General features: G+C 33.0%; 1 protein-coding gene across 50 annotated transcripts in view; it reads right to left on the bottom strand.

Moving 5' to 3' along the window:
• The window catches only part of RIMS1 (regulating synaptic membrane exocytosis 1), a gene marked incomplete at both ends in the record, with an annotated part of 221,064 nt that overhangs the window by 88,528 nt on the left and 109,782 nt on the right, over positions 1–22,754 (bottom strand). For 34 of the 50 annotated variants that reach the window (XM_080806176.1, XM_080806177.1, XM_080806223.1 and 31 more), the window contains 2 exons: positions 5,901–6,067; positions 11,856–11,968. The exons of the other annotated variants lie outside the window; for them this stretch is intronic. In XM_080806176.1, coding sequence (XP_080662302.1) covers positions 5,901–6,067; positions 11,856–11,968 — 280 coding nt within the window. The remainder of the gene's footprint in view (positions 1–5,900; positions 6,068–11,855; positions 11,969–22,754) is intronic. 50 annotated transcript variants of the gene reach the window in all.

Below are 22,754 nucleotides of genomic sequence, written 5' to 3'. Positions count from 1 at the left end.
TGCCTGGGTGGTGCAGTCGGTTAAGCATCTGACTCTTGGTTTTGGCTCAGGTCATAATCTCAGGGTCCTGGGATCAAGCCCTATGTCAGGCCAGGTGCTCAGACCTGAGTCGGCTTGGGATTTTCTCTGCCTCTCCCTCTGTTCCTCTCATTCATGCCACTCATGCTCCCTTCCCCGCCCCTAAAATAAATAAATCATTAAAAAATCGCTAGTATATAAAATGAAAGTTTAATTTGTTGTTCTAAACTATAAATGTAGCAAATGATTTTGCAGTTAAGTATTTCTCAAATGCCATCACAAAAAAATCCAAAGATTATTTTTAAAAGTTATCCTGTATTCCCTTGCTGAACTGAAGAACTGTTGTGAAATAAGATACATCTGAAATTTTCTGCAACATTTTCCAAACATAACTGCAGTGTCAAATTGATTTTCTGGACAATATTAACCTATGCATTTATTTTCTATCACAGTTTAAAATATCAAATAATATAATCTATAATGTTTTAAAACCCCATATAAATATAAATTTATAAATAAACATAAATACATAAAAATAAACATATTTCTCTCAGTACAAGCTTAGTAATTTTTTTTTTTTTTTAATTTTTATTTATTTGACAGACAGATCACAAGTAGGCAGAGAGGCAAGCAGAGAGAGAAGGGAGGAAGCAGGCTCCCTGCTGAGCAGAGAGCCCGATGCGGGGCTCGATCCCAGGACGCTGGGATCATGACCTGAGCCGAAGGCAGCGGCTTTAACCCACTGAGCCACCCAGGCGCCCCCAAGCTTAGTAATTATTATGCCAACTGACTTCAAATGCCAAATTTCAGTAAATTTACAGTTGTAAGATTATTATTTGTATATAGTAGATAATGTTTCTTTAAAAAAAAAACCTCATGTCATAATGAGTACTTATATAAGTAGGTTTGAAGAAATGAATGAATGCATGAGTAAATTCTCTTACCACCTTAAAAGAAAAACCTTTCATCTTTCAAACTATGACCGTAGAAAACAAAGATAATTTTGCTTTTGAAAATATTCTTTAAAAAGGAGATGATAAAAAGGCCCACAATTATTTGCATCAAATTGCTTTTCAAGTTTGTTTATTAAAATCGATCTAGCTCTAGAAAGCCAACCTTGTAGATCCAGGAGAACATATGTTACACATGTGAATGCTGTTGGAAAACAGTTGGTTTTGGCAAAGCTTCTAAAATTGTATAACATCTGAGAACATCTACAGGATTATGCTTGCATTTGCTTTTAAAGCTTTGTTTTGTATAAAACACCTGAAATTTGTCTGCCTGGAAAAAAACTGATATATGGTAAAGATGGAAAAAAAAATTCAGAGCTAGACCGAGAAAATTCATCTCCTTTCTGGGATGAACATCTTCTTCGGATGTAAATGTAAACACAGAGAACTCAGAAACTCAGCATATTCTTTTTGACTTCTAGTCTATGCATTTTTATTGTCAATTGTGCCCCCTCTACTAATACACTGTACATTTTTTTTTATTTTAAAGATTTTTATTTATTTATTTGACAGAGATCACAAGTAGGCAGAGAGGCAGGCAGAGAGAGAGGAGGAAGCAGGCTCCCCGTTGAGCAGAGAGCCTGATGCGGGGCTCGATCCCAGAACCCTGGGATCATGACCTGAGCCGAAGGCAGAGGCTTTAACCCACTGAGCCACCCAGGCACCCCTACACTGTACATATTTTGTAGTTGGATGACAAAACATTCCTTGAGGAACATTTAAGCAAATATTAAATTAGAATTGCAAGGCACATGCAGAAAAATCTAAAAAACTAAGAACCTCAATCTTTACTGATGCTTATTATTTTGAAGTATTAAGTGATTTTATATTGTAAGAATCAACCTAACAATTATTTAAGTTTTAAATTGTTTTAATTCATGACAATTAAAAAATAACTTTTAATTCATTATATCTACACAAGTTTATTTACCCCAAATACAAACCTCATAGTCTATATTTTTCGTACTATAGTTCCCCTGCATACGTAAACTCTGAAAACATGAGATGTTTTGGACTATTTTGAATGAACTATTCAGAATGCTGGAGGAAGGGATACCATTTCTCAATTCACGCAGAACCATGTAGTTTAGCTAGTGGCATACTTGAGTGGATATTTGGTACATAATCATCTCAAACATGAAAGATTCAAGTGATGGCCCATGAATCCCTAATACTCTTCGAAAATGGTATTTTAGAAACTGTTCATAAAAATGTATTTATACTTCTTAACCTGTAAACATCCTATAAGTGTGCAACTCTATCTGTCCTCAAACAGGCTTTGAAGCAACTATATAACATTTTATCTTTTGGGGCGCCTGGGTGGCTCAGTGGGTTAAGCCTCTGCCTTCAGCTCAGGTCATGATCTCAGGGTCCTGGGATCGAGCCACACATCGGGCTCTCTGCTCAGCGGGGAGCCTGTTGCCCCTCTCTCTCTCCCTGCCTCTCTGCCTACTTGTGATCTCTCTCTCAAATAAATAAAAAAAATCTTAAAAAAAAAAATTTTATCTTTTAGGTGGAAAGATGCTAATTACCTAAAAAAGATTTTCCCAAATTGCTTGCAAGAACTATTCAGTATATTAATAGACGTCCTTACCAAAACAAAACAAAACAGCATTGTGCAATGGAGTAAGTTTGGTACATATTGGAATAAGCAAAGACAGACAAGTTGTTTTAAGAGAGAACTTCTCAAGATCTTAAAAACAATAATGTGCATTGCAAATCATTAATAGGAAAATGTAGTAAGCAGTGTTTGGAAAACTAGAAATTATACAGAAGGCTTTGTAGCCCACTGCTCATTTCAGATGTGTTTATCTCAACATTTTCTTGGTTCATAATATACTTGTATAGAAGAAATTAAAATTTTACTGTACATGGTATTCTGTGTCTATATACTATTATTTTACATAATGTGGGTAAGATTATGTCATATAATTTCTTCTTATAGTCTTTTGTGGGAATACCAGGTATTTGGTTGACTTTTAGGATACTGAACACTGTCTTTGGAAATGCTATAATGTCTTCTAAATCCTTTTGTTGACTTCCAGAATAAAAGTCATCCAAAGCAACGTATAATAAAACATTTCTTGTGTCATAGGAAAATTTGACACAAGTATATATAGAGTGAGCAAGAGAGTGAGAGATATATATAATGAGAATATAAAAACAAAATAAATTTAAACTCTTAAATAGATTATAATTATAATTTCCTTGAGTGTGTACCCTAAGTATTATACTTTAAGATGGTGTTGGAAAATAATGATGTCCTTACACAAGATAGGAATTCAAAAGTTTGCTGATTCTTATTATGACATATAAATACTATCATCATAATTGATTAGACTTGTTCATCCTTTATTCATGAACTTGAATAAATAGAATTTTTAAACCTACACATGTGTTAGTTAAAAAAAAAAAAGAAACAAGAAGCAGCATTATGTTGAGAATAATCATTCTTCACAGTGTTACAAGAACAGGGACTATTTAAAGGCTGAAGAGCCTGAACCATTGTTCCAATTAGTGAGACACAGCATTTTTATATTGGTGTCATTTTGTTCTTCTTCTTTTTTTTTTTCATTCCACAACCTACTCTCAGGTTTTCACCACATGGTTGATGATGGAAGCAGGATAACTCTGTGTGCGTGTATGAGTGTGTACAGGTGTTCTTGTGTGCCTATGAAGATATTCAGGAGGAAGAATGTATATGAAAAGATAACGAGACTGAATGTCAGAGCTATGCTTATCCCATATCTCTTTCTTCCTCTCTATTTCCTGCTAGGTATTCTAAGAAATCACATGTGTACCACAAACAGAGAAGCAATCACTGGTCCAACATATGGAACTGCAAGAAAAGTAGTTCTTCACGTTAGCTTAGGGGAAAACTTGTTTAGCCATTGTCTTTAGTACCTAAATTTACCTAATCTACTTACATATACATTAAAAAAAACCTCTCCGCTCCTATGTGTTCTAAATTTCAGAGAGCGGAAAGGGAAGGTGAAAACAGAAATACCCCTTACGAACGGATTTGTTACCAGGAAATTTCTTTGTACCCTTTTAAAATCCACCCCTACCCCCACCACCTTCAGTAAGTAAGAAAAGTCATACGAACCAAGGAGGCAAAGAATCCTCCAACTTTTGCTTCTTGTCATGATATGGTTATAATTAGTGTTGATTTGTTAAACTGGCATTTTCCCACAAAGTAACACTGGCTCCAGTAAACTACCATGTAGTTTCTTCTGAACCCCTTTGTATGAAATCATAGTCTCTTGTCCCACTGCCTAAAAGTTTCTGTTCTTTGCTTTCTTCCTCAAAAATCACATAGCCAATTTTTTCCTAAAGATCAAATTTTGAAGAATACTATTCCTAAAATTTCAGGAGAATGAAAATGGACCCACAGATTATTCCTGCAGTTGGCTAGTAACATAAATTCTATTTACCAGTAATATTTTTTAGCCAGGGACTCAAAGTGCTTGGCTCTATTGTGAATATAAATAAAAATTACCCCAAGATTTATGGTTTTATAATAATTTTATAATATGTTTTATAATTATGGTTTTATAAATATATATAATTATATATTTATAATAGTAAGTTGTTTTTAGTGATTAGAAGTGAAAAAGTCTTTGTTTAAGTCTTACTGATCAATACTCTTGCTAACTTGATTAGGTTTTGAAACATATTATCTTGTTAATATTTCAAAAAAATAATTAGAATGATTTTTACCCCTTGATCTTAGGCAGCTCAGTGTGATTAGCTCTTCTATCTTAAATTTTAGCAAACTTCATATTCCATTAGGACCACATGTTAGGAACATCAGAAATAGAGATAAGCATGTTCTATTAAACATCATTATCAATTGAAATTGCTCATGTAGATTATCTGAATATGACACTGTTAATTAATAGTAAGATAATTACTCTCAATTTGTTTCAACAGAGAAATCCAGGAAGAAGGAATGTTCAAAGATATTTTATTGTACATCATCACAATGCATGATAAAAGGCTTTTCAGAGTATGAGAAAGGTAATTGCTCCTATTCTGAACATTTATATTTCTTGGGCCTCTCCTCAAGCCCTAAATTCCTTCAATGAGACTTCTATTTCTGGTATTTCTGGAAACTAGTTAAGAACAAACATAAAATACACCTTGTCTATATTAAGTCCGCTTTAGGTAAGATGGCAGTTGGATTCCTGTAGTCTTTTCCCTTTCAGCGGGGTATTTGCTTTGTAAAAAGACAAGAGCACAATGGGTGATTTAAACAAACTTCACGCAGATTTCTTACAATGGAATGGAATGTAAGCTAGGGATGTGTATTTTGTATCACAACTGCCCAATCCTACTCTGAAAGCAGGCCAACTGCTATGGGACTAACGAAGAGATCAGCAAATTACAGCCCATGAGCAAAATGTTGCCCACCTCCTGTTTTTGCGAATACAATTTTACTGGAATACAGCCATGCTCACTTGTTTGCATAGCTTTCACAGTACAATGACATCCCCCAAGTAAATGCAACAGAGACTGTCTAGTACAGCCCAAGATATTTACTATCTGGCCCTGCACAGGAAAGAATTTTTAACACTGGACTAAAGGATGCTCTGTGGATTTAATCATATTAGAAGAAACTCCCACAAATGTGACTCCGATCAATATCTAAAATTATGACCACGATTATAAGCTAGATAGTACCGAACGGTCTATAGGCGATATTACACAACAGCAAATAAACACTCAGCCCACTCCCACCCTGGGTTATGTTAGGAAAATGTTTCTGCTGCTTCACCTAAATTGTATTTTAGCAAGAACATCAAGAAAGCTAGTTGCATTTGTCTACCATGGATCCAGACCCAGTTGATGTAAACGGTATTGCCGACTCACCTGATTCTACCCCTGGGGTGCTCAGACTGCTCTGACATAAAGCTTGTGCTGCTGAGGCGTGAGGCACTGCTGGTTCGGGAAATGGCGGACACATCACTGACATCACTATCTGATGATTTGGCAGAGACGTTATCACAGCTTCTGTACTGATCTTTATGTATGTTATACTAAAGATTAAAAACAAGAAAGTGTGAGCTCCAACATCAGGTTGTGGGAAAAGAGACATACATGGTGAGGTTAATGACTACTTAGCCCACGCCAAGTAAATGTGCACCTTCATAAAAGCAGGTGTGGAATCTAAAACAATTCAAACACTAAGGTAGTATATGATTTCCAATACAAAAATCCTACATCCTCTGAGTGGTAAAAAATGGTTTATGAAACTTTAAATGCTTGGGTGGAAAATTCATTGAATAAATTACTGGCATAGACTTAAAACTTCAAAATGTCCTTTTTTTTCCAGTGGATCGGTTTCTCTATTATTGCTTTAGTTTTCATTATTGCCCATTGTGTTCACCTCTACTCTATGCATTGGACAGACTGCTTGCTTCTGTCTGTGCTTTTGATTCTTTCTGCAACCGTTCAATTTACCGACACATTTCCCCTGTTTTAAGACACCACAGTGTCTCAAATTTCTCCAAAAAAATGGATCTCTTCACAAAGAAGGCCTGATATTAGAGTTGAGGGCCTGTGCCAAAGAGGAGTAAAGCGATGGAGGCAGAGACTGGACTCCAGCTTTCTACTGTACTTTCATTAGACATTTTCAGATTTAAACTATCAGTGTCAAAAGTAAAAAAATGGGATTCCTACTAAAATTTGAGTATGTACTATATGTTTTATTTTTAAATTTGCCTTTGGTATTCATTACCTAAGATTTTAGAAATTGTTAGATAGAAGATTAAAACACGCAAAGTTGTCGGAGCAGTTAATATCCTCTTCTTTCTACTTGACTCTTACTACAGTGGATGACACAGCAAGTAGCTTTACATATTATTATTTTATATATGTGTTTATAATAAATAGTTTGGTTATAAAATAATTACTTAAACTTAATTATATATAATTTTAAAATACTAATATACCAAGTGACTTCTCTTATTTTTGGTACTGGAAGTTAATATAACTTATTAATATAAGAACATATGACTAAACATTGGGTATTCAAGTTTCTTAGCAAGTAATTTAATTTTACATTTATGCATTAAGATGTAAAAATATCAAATGTTTATTAAACTTGTAGGAAAACTTATCTACCCTCTGATGCTCCATATCAGATGAGTTTTAATGAACGTAAAATAATCCAAACACTATTTATAAAAATTTTTATCAATAATTGTCATTCTAAAGTATACTAAGTAAAATGATGCTAAAACCCTGTATCTGTATATACAAAAAGAAGTATAAGACATTTTTTTTTTAAATCCTAGAAAAGAGAATCATGTTTACTTAATAATTCCTCAGATAAGAGTAGTTCAGGCCTGAGATATTTATGTGAGTTTTAATTCTTCACCTCTCATGTGTATGTACTGGGCAAAGAATTTCACATCAAGTATGGAAACAACTCCAAATTCTAGACTATCAATGAAATTATCTTTTCCAAAGAATTTTTTCATAATTCCGTAAGTTGTTTATGAAAACCATGTGTTAAATTGTAATCCAAAAATTGTCATATATGTGCAGAATTGAGCTACTTATACAACTTCATGTATGATCTGATATTAATATGATTTAACACAACATGTCTTTTAAAGTAAAGTGATAATGTTTTACCATCTAGTTCTGTTATATCTTATAGCATGATCCTGGCATGATTCAATTCAATCCTGGCATGATTTCAATCAGAGCTGTTTTTATTTACAAAGTAGATGTGGTACAAACTTAGTATAGTTTTACACAGCTATCCTCACAAAGCAGGGTCTGAATTTAATATTGTTAGTGGGGTCCAAATATAAATCCTGTATTACTTGTCTTGGAAACTATTTTGCTAAGTACATATATTATGTAATTATTATGATGTTTCCAAACATACTGAAATGATAGCTTGTTCGTGAGGGGATATGAAAGAATTGGGCTCTAATACAGTAAAAATGTATCCAGCTGTAGGAGATTTTCTGCCACTGTGTTGACAGCCAGAACAAATGTTCCCCTTATTGGCAAATGCCAGTAATAAGCATTGCAGACTATAGCATAAGGATATGTGAGTATACACAAAACTATTTCTCCAACTAAAGAAATCTTCCTTCTCTATAAGCCACCTCTTCCTCAACATTTTTGTATATAGACTTTTGCTATTTCAGTGAAGAGATTAAACAAGGGATTTTAAAAGACTGCGTATCGTATTAAATTTTTCTACGCTGGGCTAAAGAACAATGCATCACAGTTTTCTTTGCATTTAGTTATTTGAAGGAAATTGAAGACTTTTATATTCACTTTTTACAACTATATTTACTTATTTCCTGGGCATTTTCCTAACATATTTCCTAACAGACTTTCCTCATAAAGTCTGTTAGGAGTTTAAATAATCACTTTGAGTTTTCATCAAGCATAATTTGTTAAATTTCCTATTTAACACTTAAACATTTTAATGGAAATGAATTAACTGTACTTTGAGAAATAAAATATCACTAGGAGGAATTTATACTAACCATACAGGGGGAAATAAGTCATTCATGTGAGGGGAGACTCTAATTATAGGGCAGCTATTTTTAAAAATAATAATAAACATTTAGCAGCTACCTACAAAACCCATCACATCAATCTTTGTTGCTGTTCCTGGGTTACAGAAATATAAACACTCTTTAAATTTTGAGTGCCTAAATGCATACTCACCCTCCAGTTATGAATTTCACCCCATCATTAAGGAATGTAACACTGCATAACATCATTGAAAAAATAGCCTGGCATCACATTTCAGGGATCCTGAAGCAGTCTTGTGTGTTTTCAAAAGGAAAGTTAGTGCCAATTCCCTACTCAAGATGGAGTTAGGGATGTTCCATATTTTAAAGGAGGTGCCAGGTTTGCAACATCTTAGGAATTACAGTACATTTGCCTGATAATTCTTTGCCCTGAAGAAAATCTAGTTCTATTAGTATTTGGTTCTAAATATTTTGAGAATGGTTAACTAATTTCTAATTTGGCAGAATTTCAACAGAGGTGTTCAACCAAAATGTCAAATGGATTAAAACACTAAAAAAGAATCAAGAAAGGAATAAAGTTCAAAAGTTAATGAATATTAAATTTATGACAGTATTAGTTCTTAATCATATGATTTTATAAAGTAAATTATAAAATGGTTGGGGGAAAGGACAAAAAATGAGAAAGAACTTTTCTCAAGTATATAAGAGATGTTTAACTGAAATGCCTTCTCTTGGAAATGAAACTACTTAAAACGGTAAACTACTTAAATGATTTCCTAATGAAATGGGAACTTTTACTATAAGCATTAGGCCACAATACGGCTGTTAGAACTGTGGAGGATTTATCTTTTACTTTACATATAAAATAAAAAACAAGCTAACTATTTGTTATTTTATCTTATATATTTTTCCTAGCCTATTATAAGTTCTTAAAGATATCATACCCTTGGTCTCACATTTATTGATACTATATCAAAATTTTATTTAGGTAACATGGTACTATCAATTTATACAGTAAGAACAACAGTAATAGATTTGAAAGTAATGGGTTTTTTAACAGCCAAGTGTGATGAGGTAGAAAAAGAACAAGGTGCAAAGGAGGGAGCAACACAGAATATGGTAATTTAACTGCTTGCAAATTAAGTTATAGAACTTCTGAATCAAACTGGAATGATGTGTACATTTCAATGATGTAAGAAGCAGAACACAGCAATACCTAAGTTTTAGATAAGGAGATCTAGGGCTCATCACACCATAGAAAGGCTTTACTAATGCTGGGTAAGCCTCAGTTTTCATGAATTTGGTAAATAAGAGAGCTGGAATAGAAGATTAATTTCAGGTATTTTCAGTTCTAAATTTCTATGAGTCAGAGAACATGGACTCTCCCAACTGAGATAAACCTACTTTTGATTTATTATGAATATTAAGTATTGGTGGTTGTTTAGACTTCTTTTTTTAAAGATTTATTTACCTATCTGAGAGAGAGAGAGAGAGAGAGAGAGAGAGAGAGCACGCATGAGCAGGAGGGACAGAGGGCAAGGGAGAATCTTAAGCAGGCTTTGTGCCCAGCCGGATGTGGGGCTCGATTTCATGACCCTGAGATCACGACCTGAGTGGAAACCAAGAGTCTGAAGCTTAAGTAACTACCCCACTCAGGCGTCCCTAGTGGATGTTTAGACTTCCAAGGCACTTCATTTTGTAAGTTGTTTTGATCAACTGATTGATGATTAGAATCCTACTTCAGAATGATCCAGAATGGCTTTCAGTGGTACCCTGATTTCTCTGATTGCTTACCACTTGTTTCCTATACTGATCCTAACTTTGACTTGCTGTTCTATTTGACCTTATCCTTTCACATAATGCTAAGAAATTAACAAGGCATTTCCAGCTTTAATGAAGCAGTCCCAATTTAAAGAACCTTTCTAAATAACTACATTCAACGGTGGAGGAGAAAACTTAAATTATCCTGCCTTCTAATCGCTACTGCATTTGTTGTAAAAGAAACAAAAATGATGATGATATTCATAAAGAAGACAGACAAATAAGCTGACTCAGTGATAATTATGAGCCACAGAGACTTGTGGAGCTGGAATCAGCAACTCTATGGCACATCAAGGTATTCTGCTCACTGTTTTATTTTTTGTTTTAAATAATTTTACTGTTTAAAGTGTTGTTTCAGAGTCCTAGGGTACTGAGCCTCACTGAATCTGTGACCTTAGGCATTGTCTTAGTTGGAAATCCTCCTGCAGCTGACTAAGATGTAAAGTGGTAAAATGCATCCAATACATAGGACTTTTTTCGAGTCTGGTGACAAGTCGTATGTTGTGACCACCTCTATTTTTTTGTATTAGTCTCTGGATATCTAGCTATTAAAGATCAACCTCTAATATTTACTAATAAGTAGGATTTTCTACATTTATATTTCAAGGTCACAATATTGAATTAGTATAGTTTTTATTTAATTTTGGATTTCTAAAACATCATTACTTCCAAAAGGGCTTCCTGGCATCAAATTATAACACAGGTTCTTCTATAATGGCTGCTGCCACTTTTGTAGTATTAACATATTACATATAAATAATATAATTGTTTAATATAATTTATATCTTTAGATTAGTATAAAGGTAAAAATTAAAATATAATATATAAATAAATATATATTTAAAATAAACCACCTATTTAAAATTGCTTCACGAGGTAAAAACATTCTACACATATTTTGATTAAAATTATTAGATGCTAATTAGCAGTTTATAAACTCTTAGTGCATCCTTACAAAATAATACTGAAATATAAATTAAATGTTTTATTGCCACTTGAAAGTGGATTTCAGTTTCTAAGATTTTGAAATCATTTACTTTTCTTACTAAAGACAGATCAAGAAGAAATTTCACATTGCATAACTTATGTCATTCACTAATAAATCTCAATAGTCAATATCAACCTAAAATAGTATTTAGACTATACATCTATGTATATCTTAATATTTTAAATGCAATATTAAATGAGATTCAAGCAATAAAACAGCTTCATAAATCTTGCTTATTTTTGTGAATTTGACTACTGACCAAAAATCATTAAGTGACCTTAAAATGAAGTATTTACATTTTCTTTTTAGAAAAAACATTAAATCCCAATTAACTGATATTTTAACAAAGCTATAGATCTTGTGAAGATATTAAGATGACAGAGGTTATGATGCAACACCATGAGATGAATGATAACTTTTCTATCATAACTGGCGCTTGCTAGTCCTACGTGCTAGACACACTGTACATTTTCAAAAGGGAAACTATTGGTTGGATACTACTAGTTTTACCTTGGAATATTGCTCGCGATCAAGTTCTTGACTAGAACCAGACCCTGTTGTCTGCTTAAATCGATGCACTTTCATTTTCATCTGTCTTGTTCGCTCCTCCACTACTAAGCTTGCTGCAAAAACACACAATGGAAGCCTATTAACACAGGCGAAGCAGCTTTTGGAACTGAATGGTTTAAGATTTCAATTCTTTTGATATGATTTCAATTAAGTGAAATCTAAATATAACACATGACTATTATAAACAAAATGCAGAATATACAACGCTAGCACCTGTTACTCTAAAGATGAACATGACTCAAATCACACAAAATGGGGAACACAGATGTTAGTAACAAAATATAAGTACCCTATTTCTTCATCTGATAGGAAATATTTTCAATTCCATTCATAAATGACCATGTGAAATCAGTTTTAATCGTGAAAATATGCCTTCCATTTAATCAACTGGTTGTTGCATGTACATATATAGAGAAAACAAATATGCATACTGAACACATCGCACATATATGCACATGCTTAACACGCATGCACACACCCACTTAACAACCTCAGCAAACAGCAGTCACTGAAAAATGGCTTTAATTGATAAGCACCTACTTTTCTGAGGCTTTCTTATGAAGTCATTAATTTCTACCAGAGTGTTTCATGAATATTTGCCAGTCTTAAAATGGCCTAAGATCAAAAATTAGTTTTCTATATCTGATGGCTATGTCTGATCACATATATGAAATTCTTATGTTTTGAAAATATAATATAAAATTTTTAGCTCTTTAATTTATCATAGGAAAAGAAATGCATTACATTTAAATCTTTCTTAATCTCCTAAGTAGCAAGTGTGACTGTTCAGATGGGAAAATTACAGCCTTCAATAAAATACAAGTTATTTTAAGTCAGAATCCATCACAAGCAGCTTAGCTTCAAGACCATGCCATTAATTTATACATTTTTACAAATGAAGGGGAAAAGGGAGCTAAATGCACAGTTGTGTGCAGCATAAACTCTTCAAGACATACACCTGTGTTGTGTGAGACCTATGTTTATTTTTTACAATCTTTTGATGACTTCCCAGACTATTCAAGCTCTGCGACCAGTGCTAAGATTTATTTTTAAGTTGTGTATATACACATATTTATGGGAAAAAAAAAACTTTGTGTGATTAAAGTATTAGGGCTTCTGCCAAGAGGGACTAATGACTTTTAAGGATAATATAAATGTCGATATATGTGACTGACTTGGCTACTGATTTCATCTCTTACAAGGAGTTTATAAAGACACTTGCTGGCAAATTTTTCCAATGCAATGATTAAAGACCTACCAGCCTCAATAAAAGACACTGACACCAACTATAAAAAGCAAGTGAATATGTAGCTTTTACTGTGTGTTCAAGTATAGACTAATAGCATGAGAGACAAATACCTAGTTTGAAATGTGTGTGTAAATGTTTTAATTACCCTTTTGGCATAAAATTATTAGGTGTCAGGCTTTGTCTAAATTTATTAAATTAGGTAGACGACATCCATCCCTGATATCATAGTTCTGTGAATTAAGCAATGATGCACACTTGGTTTGAAAATGTTGACTTCAGAGACAGTAAATGATGACTATTATGATTAAAAGATGATACAAAGGGGATCTTGAGAGAAGCAGTAGAAATTTATAAAATACTTGACAATATAGGGGTCTTAATGAGTACTTAAAGTAAAAGGCTACTTGAGACTAATTAGAAATTGAGACAAAATTATTAAGATGACTCGTATTTACAAAAAGCTATGTGGCATACATGAAAATGTACAAATATCTGTTCTTTGCCTTCTGCTTATGTGTGGGTAACCCTGGACACTTGCTCACTCATCTGCTTTGAGCTTTGAGGAAATCAAATGAACTGTATGTAATCGGTTGTACTCAACCCTTAAAGCTTAAAGCCATCTCTACCTGTTATAAAAGCAAACTTAAGTGGCATTAGCTTAACTTTCTCACAAAATGATAGTAATTTTAAGAAATGTTTCACATTGATTGGCCCATTGCTTTGTAACCTTCCCTTTTAGTATAATGAAATTCTTAGGGAAGACAGTTATTTGGCACTGAAAAGAATTTCCCAAGAGCTATTGGTCTGAAGCAATCTGAAACAGTTCTGATGATTTTGCCTCGACAGGACACCTCATTTCTCTAAATATAGAATTACTCAATTTATGACATGGCTGTATTTAAATCTTTATTTGGAAAACTCAAAACTAAATCACAAGGAGAAGTGATAGCCTAACTAAAATGAATCCTAAGATGGTTTTAAATGACCTTATTTTGACCTTCCCAAAATGATTAATACACTATCTTTATTCTTAAAGGGGTGAAAGTTGACATCTTTTAATCCATTAAAGACAGAAAACCCCTAAATTTTGACTCAAAATTGTGAGTAGACTCCCTTGACTAGACAGCAAAAATCCAGTTGCCATGCTATCCTCATGGCTTGCTCTCAGATTCCAAGAACAGAAGCAAAATGCTGAAAGCTTATCATTGACATACTCATATCATAAGACCAGATAATTACATAAAATTCACAATTTTTAGTAGTTCTCATTATTTCCTTATGGTATGTACATCAGTGTGTATTCTAAAATAATTATTCATACAAGTGATTGTGTTTTGGTAAAAGTTTTTTCTCAAACATCTTTGAAGAAGCTTCATTGTGAATTTGGAGAATTCTTTAACTTTTTCACAGAGTCTGCTTACTAGCATTTTATTTTTAAGCCAACTATTGTCAGATGAAATGACATTACTTCTGAATTACTGGTGTGTCTATCTAAATAAAGAAACAAATATATGAATTAAAATATCACAAATATGAGCCAGAGTACATGATTATTAATGTACATGATTTATATAGAATAAAAGATATTCAGTAATGATTAAAAGTGAATTGAATCCTTGGAATATGGTTATCTATTAAGTATCCCAATATAAGTAAAATTAACACCAGCCAGAGCTCAAGTATCTTACTTTGAAAAAAACGATCATTTAAAGTTTTTGCATTGACACTTTTAATGCCAACAGCAAAACTAAAATATGAAATACCTTCCAATTCTCCCACAAATCCTAGCACTAAATTCACATTTTAGGAGCATCCTGAATGTTGGTAGCATTGTAAACTAGCAAAATCATTAATATGCCAATTGCTATTCTGCTATAAAAAGAATTTAAAAATTGGGGGACTTCTGGGTCTTATTTTTTTTTTATTTCAAAACTGCCACATACTAGAGAGTTAAAAAAAAACCCCCCATTTTCTACAACAAATTTAATTATCATGTAATTGCATTTAGTCTTTTAATGGACATATAGCTTAGATACAACATAGTCAAAAGAGAAGGATGCTTGCTAAGACTGAGCTTTAGCTATAATTGCAGATAGTGATACAAGGAAACAATTCTCTCCCTCTAAGGTGCAATTAACACTAATTTTATACAAAAATTCTTTATGTTGGAATTTTTCACTGTCTTTCTACAAGCTGAATGCTGTGTCTGACATTGAATAAACTTTTCTAAAAAGCAGGTATTAACTTAGCTAAAAAACTTTTATTGAGGGGCACCTGGGTGGCTCAGTGGGTTAAAGCCTTTGCCTTCAGCTCAGGTCATGATCTCAGGGTCCTGGGATTGAGCCCTCCATCGGGCTCTTTGCTCAGCAGAGCGCCTGCTTCCTCCTTTCTCTCTGCCTGCCTCTCTGCCTACTTGTGATCTCTGTCTGTCAAATAAATAAAAGCAAAAACAAAAACAAACAAACAAAAACTTTAATTGAATTTTACCTATTTTCTTTAGATTCACTTCATTTACACTATTATTTTTAAACTCTGACATTTTTGTACATATGTGAAATTTCAACTTAATATTATAATTAAGAAAGAATAAAACTAGAATTTTATGGGTTAATTTAAAACCGTACTTAGGAAATCTTTTCTTCGAAACTCAACAAGGATTCTGGAGCATGAAGAGGTGAGAAAAGTAAATACAATTTCAGAAGTCTATATTATAATTTTCTAATGGAAAGTATTAGATATTATTAAAATGACTAAAATAATTGCTTCTCTTCTCATGCCCCAATATTTGCTATGAATTCTTACTCTAACAGTATGGATGATCTTTGATGAAACTACAAAGAAGCTGAAATCATTTGCAAATATTGTGTTTGTGCCTACATGCATTTCTTTTAGCTCTATCCCTTTCCTAAGATTATTAAAGAAGCCTTGAATTAAAAAATAAAAAAAATAAAAACCTTAGGAATCTTTAAAAAAATCTTCTTCCCTAACCCTCACTGAAAAATTTCCACAGTATCACCTTCTGCAAAGAGAATGTAATTTTTTCTGGGAAATTATTTTGACTTACAGTCATTTGTGATTTGCTTAAAAATATTTTAGATATTATAGTTACATATAGTTAAAGATAATTATAATTTAAGCATTACAAATTCTTAAATGTTTAAAATATTATTCATGAATTTACAATTACCTAAAGATAATTTGCTCTGATCCTCAAATCCTTAAATCTTCATTTCTTCCTATGCATCTACAGATTAACATGAATTTGGAATTTCAAATGTTTGTGTTTATAGGCAAAAAAGAAAATCCATACAATGTATTGTTACACCTTCCAATATTTTCAAGTATTCTAGGTAAAACATGAGTGTAAAGGAGAACAGGAATAATAAAAATTTCTATATTACTAAATATATTAAAGTAAAATCATTGAGTATTTTACTTTGTAACAAGGTTAGCTAGTACATCTGTCAATAGTGACAGAGGACAATGTCTGGCCAAGATAATTAAACTTGTCAAGTCAACTACAGAGTCTTACTAAATTACAAATTAACACTTTAATTAATTAATTAATTAAATTACAGATTAACATGAATTTGGAATTTCAAATGTTTGTGTTTATAGGCAAAAAAGAAAATCCATACAATGTATTGTTCAATCTTCCAATACTTTCAAGTATTCTAGGTAAAACGTGAGTGTAAAGGAATGAAGATTTAAGGATTTGAGGATCAGACCAAATGTATCTTTAGATAATTGTAAATTCATGAATAATTTAAACATTTAAGAATGTCTATTGCTTAAATTATAATTATCTTTAACTATATGTAACTATAATATCTAAAATATTTTTAAGCAAATCACAAATGACTGTAAGTCAAAGTAATTTCCCAGAAAAAATTACATTCTCTTTGCAGGTGATATAATTAATTAATTGTTAATTAATTAATTAGTTAACTTACAAAGTCTTCATGAATAGAGAGACTAATGCCTCTGTTTCCTTGCTGCTTAGTAGCACAATGAGAGCTCAGTAATAATGGAGTCCCACCTTTGCTCCAATGTATGTTTCAGAAGAGCAATGATAAATGGGCACATATTTGGAATTCGTCAGGTAGAATGAAATATATAAATGAAAGACCTATGATGCCTCAGTTATCAATAATATTTAAAAAAATCTCTGAAGCACTTAAAAAATCACTGATAGTGGGAACTCAAACATAAGAACCAATATCATATGAAACATGGACACTTTATATAAAGTAGTAAAAAATGAAAAAATTTAGCTTACTGAATTTGTAACCATTATAAACTATACACAGTGTGAATAGAAAGATGGGTTGTTATCTAAAAATTCAAAGATGAAATACTAGTTTTTACTAACAGTGTTTTAGGCTTTAGAGCAAAACAAACTGTTAAAATGTATAAACATTCTCCATACATCTAAAGCAATGTGGCAAAATGGAAAGACTCCAGGAAGGGTAATGACTAGAAGTGGATTATAATCTTGGACTGATTACCATTCACCAGTTCATCAGTGTAGCCTTGATCAATTCCTGACACATCTCTTCAACAGGGAGTTTTTACTTGTAAAGTGATAAGATGGCTCAGTGTAACTTCCAGCTGTTGTAGTTCATGATTTTGTATTATTTCAATAGGGTATTAATACTTTCCCCACATTTTCAAAAAACAGAAAACTATGATATCTTTCTCTTTTGCTCTATTACCTAATTTCCAGCATTTTAAAATTTGTCAACTTGCTAAAACTTAGATGTTAAGGGGGAAAATATCACCAGTGCATTTTATGCTATTATTTATTATTGTGTTTTTTTCCAATTAAAAAATGTATTCCTTGCATATTCATCCTATTTTTGGAGGCATGCAAGTGTAGTAAGCAACTCTGATGTAATACTTACATGCTCTCTTCCTTCCACACACATATACAGTGTATCTACACGAAGATAAATGTTTACAGTATTTTTGACTACACAGAAATGCCCAAATTCTGGGTCATTTTCCCGGAATAAAATGCATTTCAATTTGCAAGGGCAGAAATGTGTCAAGTTGTTTTCCTTTTGCTCTTGTATGATTCTCTTAGACATTAAGGATTGTGCTATCATAGTATAAACAATACAAATAACAGATAACATCTATCCAGCATGAGAAGCAGTAAACACAAGTAAATAACAAATTAAATGAAAACACCACATTTCCTTTATAAAGTTTTAAAGAAAATAACTTGTGTTTTTGTACAGATTATTGAAATGAAATATCAACACAGGCGGGATAGGTAATTTGTACATACAATCACTCAAATCTCACTGCAGCCAAAGCCACAAGGTCATCTCTTGTTTTAGCATGCTGATTTTCACTGAACTGTCAAAAACAAAGCTCAGGATTACCAACCCCAGACATCACTTTCAGTGTCAAAACTGCCAAGTGCCAGAGTAACACTGAAAATACTAGTCAGATACTTGACAGATAAGAACGTTAGGCTCTCGATGAAAGCATCTGTCATTTTACCTTGCCCTGTTGTGTTTCACAGGGGTAGCTTTTAAAATGTATTTCTATTCTGAGAGGGAGCACTGTTTTCCTTATGAGACGCTTCTGAGAATACAGTCATTTTGAAGAGCATCCCATGTAAGTAAGACTTCTCTGGGGGAATAATAAAATCGTTCCTTGAGGGGTCATGTTGTTTATTCCAAGTGATCTCCGATATGTTTATCCATCCTCATTCCAATTACACTGATGGCAACAGTATCTATCTTGAAAGGTTTGATGTAGCATAACTGCTAAATTCAATATCAATTTTTTGGCCGTCTCTTTCCTTTTTCCTGTAAAAAGTGTTTACCAATTTTAAAATTTGTTCAAAAATACAATACTTAAGGGAACTATATGCTACTAAAGGAAAAAAAGTCAAAGAGCTTATGCATGGCTAGACATCAGTCTGACTTTTATTCTTTCCTCTACACTTTCTCCACAAATCCCAGGAAGAAAGGATGTTCTCCCTCAACCAGGCATATCTTGCAAGTTGAGCCTTGGATGATATAAGTGTTAAATACTTTAAAGTTTTTAAAGTCTATATACTTTTATAAATAACCACATATGAATCAGCAGAATGGGAAAACAGGGTTAAAACCACGAGTTCTGAACTGTTTTATATGAGCTGCTTCACTCGCTATGTCTCTAAAGTTTAAAGAGAAAGCTAGGAAGACAACTATATTTATGGATTTGTGGCCAAAAAAAAAAAAAAAAGAAATGGATAAATTAGACACTTTTACTGATGGAGCTCTAAATATTTATGAACAGTTATTCATAAATATTCATAAGTGTTCAAGAAAAGCAAAGTCCTGGAAGACAAAGAAGCTTAAACCTTCGAAATCACAACATGGTGTAATAACAGGAAATTAATCACCTGGCCTAATATGCACGTACTAAATATGAATCTAATAAAAAGATATTAAATAAAACTGAAATCCTTTCCTACTTAGTGATAGTTAAAATAATGCTGCTTCTGAAGAATAGACAAATTAGCTTACTTGCTTTAGCAAAGATTTAAGTTACATGATTTCTTTCTATAATATGTTTCACAACCACAGTATACTGTTAAAGTAAATGTATAAGTATCGTCTATATAATAATTTAGGTAACAGGAAATTATTAAAATCATGTTTTTCACTTTTTATATGAATTGCGCCTAATTAAGGTTAACGCTTAACAGTTCTATAAAAAATGGTATTTTGCAAAACAGTATTCCAACTGTTTTTGTCAACATTTAAGGAAAGTATAAGTAATTGACAAACATTTTTTATAGAAACCTTATACTTTAAAATACACTCATCTAGATACAATTCTTACATAGCTCCTATCATCTGGTTGCAATCATTATTATAGATTTTATTGTGAAACAGGAAAACAAAAGAGCAACAAATGCCACTTACTCTTTGTTCCTGTTTAAATCATTCGATAACTTGAACTCTAATTGTTTTTCATTCTCCATGTGTGCAAGTTACACATTTTTTATAATAAAGACAATTCATATTTGTATAAAAGAGAATGTGATGTATTTTGCTAGGATTCAAAATTGCTTCCAAAACCCAAAAATTCAATGCACTTAAGAAATAGTATCCAAAGGCATATAAATTAGAAATTTATTATGATAGTAACATTTTTTTCTCACCTTGAATTCATTTAATTCCTGTTCTGTTTTGATCTTCTTATATCATTATTGCGATGCCCCCAAACTACATTCATGGGCTCTTTAAAACTGTCCAAGAAATGTAGCAGAGAGGGAAAGATTGGCTTACTTTTAGAATGAATAATTTAAAATATGCCTATAAAGCAATTTTTGAAGTCTAAAATGTTATGGTCTCTCAGCTTTCAACATAAAAGAGGGAAAAGATAAATAACGCAGTATGAACATTTATAGTTCCTCAGTTAACTTTTCAACCCCAAGAATGTGTTAATCTTTATTCATACACTGCTTTTATTTTCTCAAGTTACATGGTAATTTGAGGGACAAGCCAGGTATTAAAAGTATTAGAAAAATTAGCTGAGTGGTAAAAAACCAGGTCAATGGGGGGAGGTGGGACCCATCAGTGAGCCCCTCCGAGGTGCTGTAAGGGAGATAAGGCAGAGCAACCTGCAGGCCTGGACAGAACATGGGCTGCGGACTCAAAATCTGATTCTGCTGTGGAGGCAGCTCTGTGACCGTAGGCAGCCCGCTCAAGCCCCTGCCTCTCTAGGAAACAGGTAATAATCCCTTCCTTACAGCTGCACATGTGTGGTTACTGTAATCAGGTGGTACTGAATGCACAGCAGGTGCTCGGTAAGTGCTGTCTGAACGTAGAGCAGAGTGGTTAAGAACAAGTTCTGGAGTGAGGCTCAAGTCTAATTCCTTGTTCTACCACTTACCAGATAGATGACTGATGAAGGGTCAAGTTTTTAATCTTCTCAAAGCCTTATCTTTCTCAATTGAAAATTTACGATATTAGTAGTTACCTCTCAGGTTGTTGTAAGAATGTGATATAAATATATAGCTCTCTTAGTCAAGTGTGACATAGAGTAAGTGCTCAATAAATTCTATCTAACATACAAATGTTAGTAGTATTTAATATCTGTTCATGTGCTTTACGAATATCGTATGCTGGAAAATTATATACTGGTCCCCTAAAGTTAGGGTGACCAACCATCCCACTTTGCCTGGAACTGTCCAAGTTCTAGCACTGAAAATCTGCATCTGAACCTGATGCAAACCTCTCGGTCCTCCACAAACCAGGACCACTAGTCGTCCTACAAGTTTGTTGACAATCCATTAAAAACAAGCTCTCACAAGGAGCCCTTTAGCTTATACTGTTGGCTGGGCATAGCTTGTCCCAGTCTTCCTCTACCAGGGAGGACTCAAAAGGACTTAATTCTCCAGTACAATCCATCCCAGAAAAGATCAGCTCATAGCAGCAGGGTTTCTATGCAAAATGAAACTCTTTCTTTCTTATGGGGTATGTGAACATAGACTTTGACTTTAAAATAAATTTCTTGAAGTTGCTTCTATCCTTTCTGGGCTTCTCAAAATTTTGTGACTGAGCAATGGTGTCTTCAATTCCAGGAGAGCTGCAGCATCCTCCGCTGCCCTCTGCCTGGCTTGCATGCATTTCTGGGATGTGCCTCTTTGGCTGTTTTCAGTCCCATGGTCCATTCTGTGAAGCATATCTGTGTCCTATGCACAAAGAAGACTTGGCAGAGTGATGACACATCTTAGCCAGAACACAATGACCTTGCAGAAATGTAATAATCGGTCATGCTCTGCAGTGAGGCTGTAAATGTGTATTCTTCATAGAGACTTTAGGTTGGACAACTTACGAAATTTGTTTTGTTTTGATTAGCTAATTATAGCTTTTGGCTAGTAATAAAATATACGGGAGATCTCTCTACATGAGGAATTATTACATTTTTCTTTCTTTTGGCTAAATTAATTAGGTCATGACCTGTTTCTAATATAACATTTTAATGTTTTTATCACACTAAAATTTATCATGCAAATCCAACTAAATGCTTCTGAATCTAAGCACAAATGCATCGGCCGTATTTGAACCACTGGATCTAAAGTTGTGTTTCTGATACCTGAATTAAAAATGCAGGATGGCCAGCAATCAATGCAAAATCTAAGGGACCAAGACATCTTGATCTTACTGAATAGCATTTTATTTTTTATTAATATCTACTTATGGGTTAGGACATCAGACACTTTGCCAGAATATGCATTTACCAGAATATAAATTTATTTTTATAAATTCAAATTAAATAAATAATTGAATATTACCTCCCATTTTCATTCTGTAATACTGAGATATATAAAATATACCTCAATACACTAGAAGTTAGGGATAATATATTTGGGATTTATGCCTATTAAAATAGGATATACTAAAGTATAGTGGAAAGAGGTAAAAAAGTGAGATACCTGGGCTTAGTCTACCATTCATCAGCAGTGTATATGAGTATGTCTCTTAATCTCTCTGAATCTGAGTTTTATCATTCATAAAAAAGGGATGATGCTACTCTCAGGACTAATTTTTAGGATTACTATATCCAACAAATTAATT

The sequence above is a fragment of the Martes martes genome, assembly GCF_963455335.1.
Source record: "Martes martes genome assembly, chromosome: 6".
Taxonomy (NCBI): Eukaryota; Metazoa; Chordata; class Mammalia; order Carnivora; family Mustelidae; genus Martes; species Martes martes.
The sequence above is the reverse complement of the archived record's forward strand: the minus strand, read 5'-3'. Positions and strand labels throughout refer to the sequence as shown.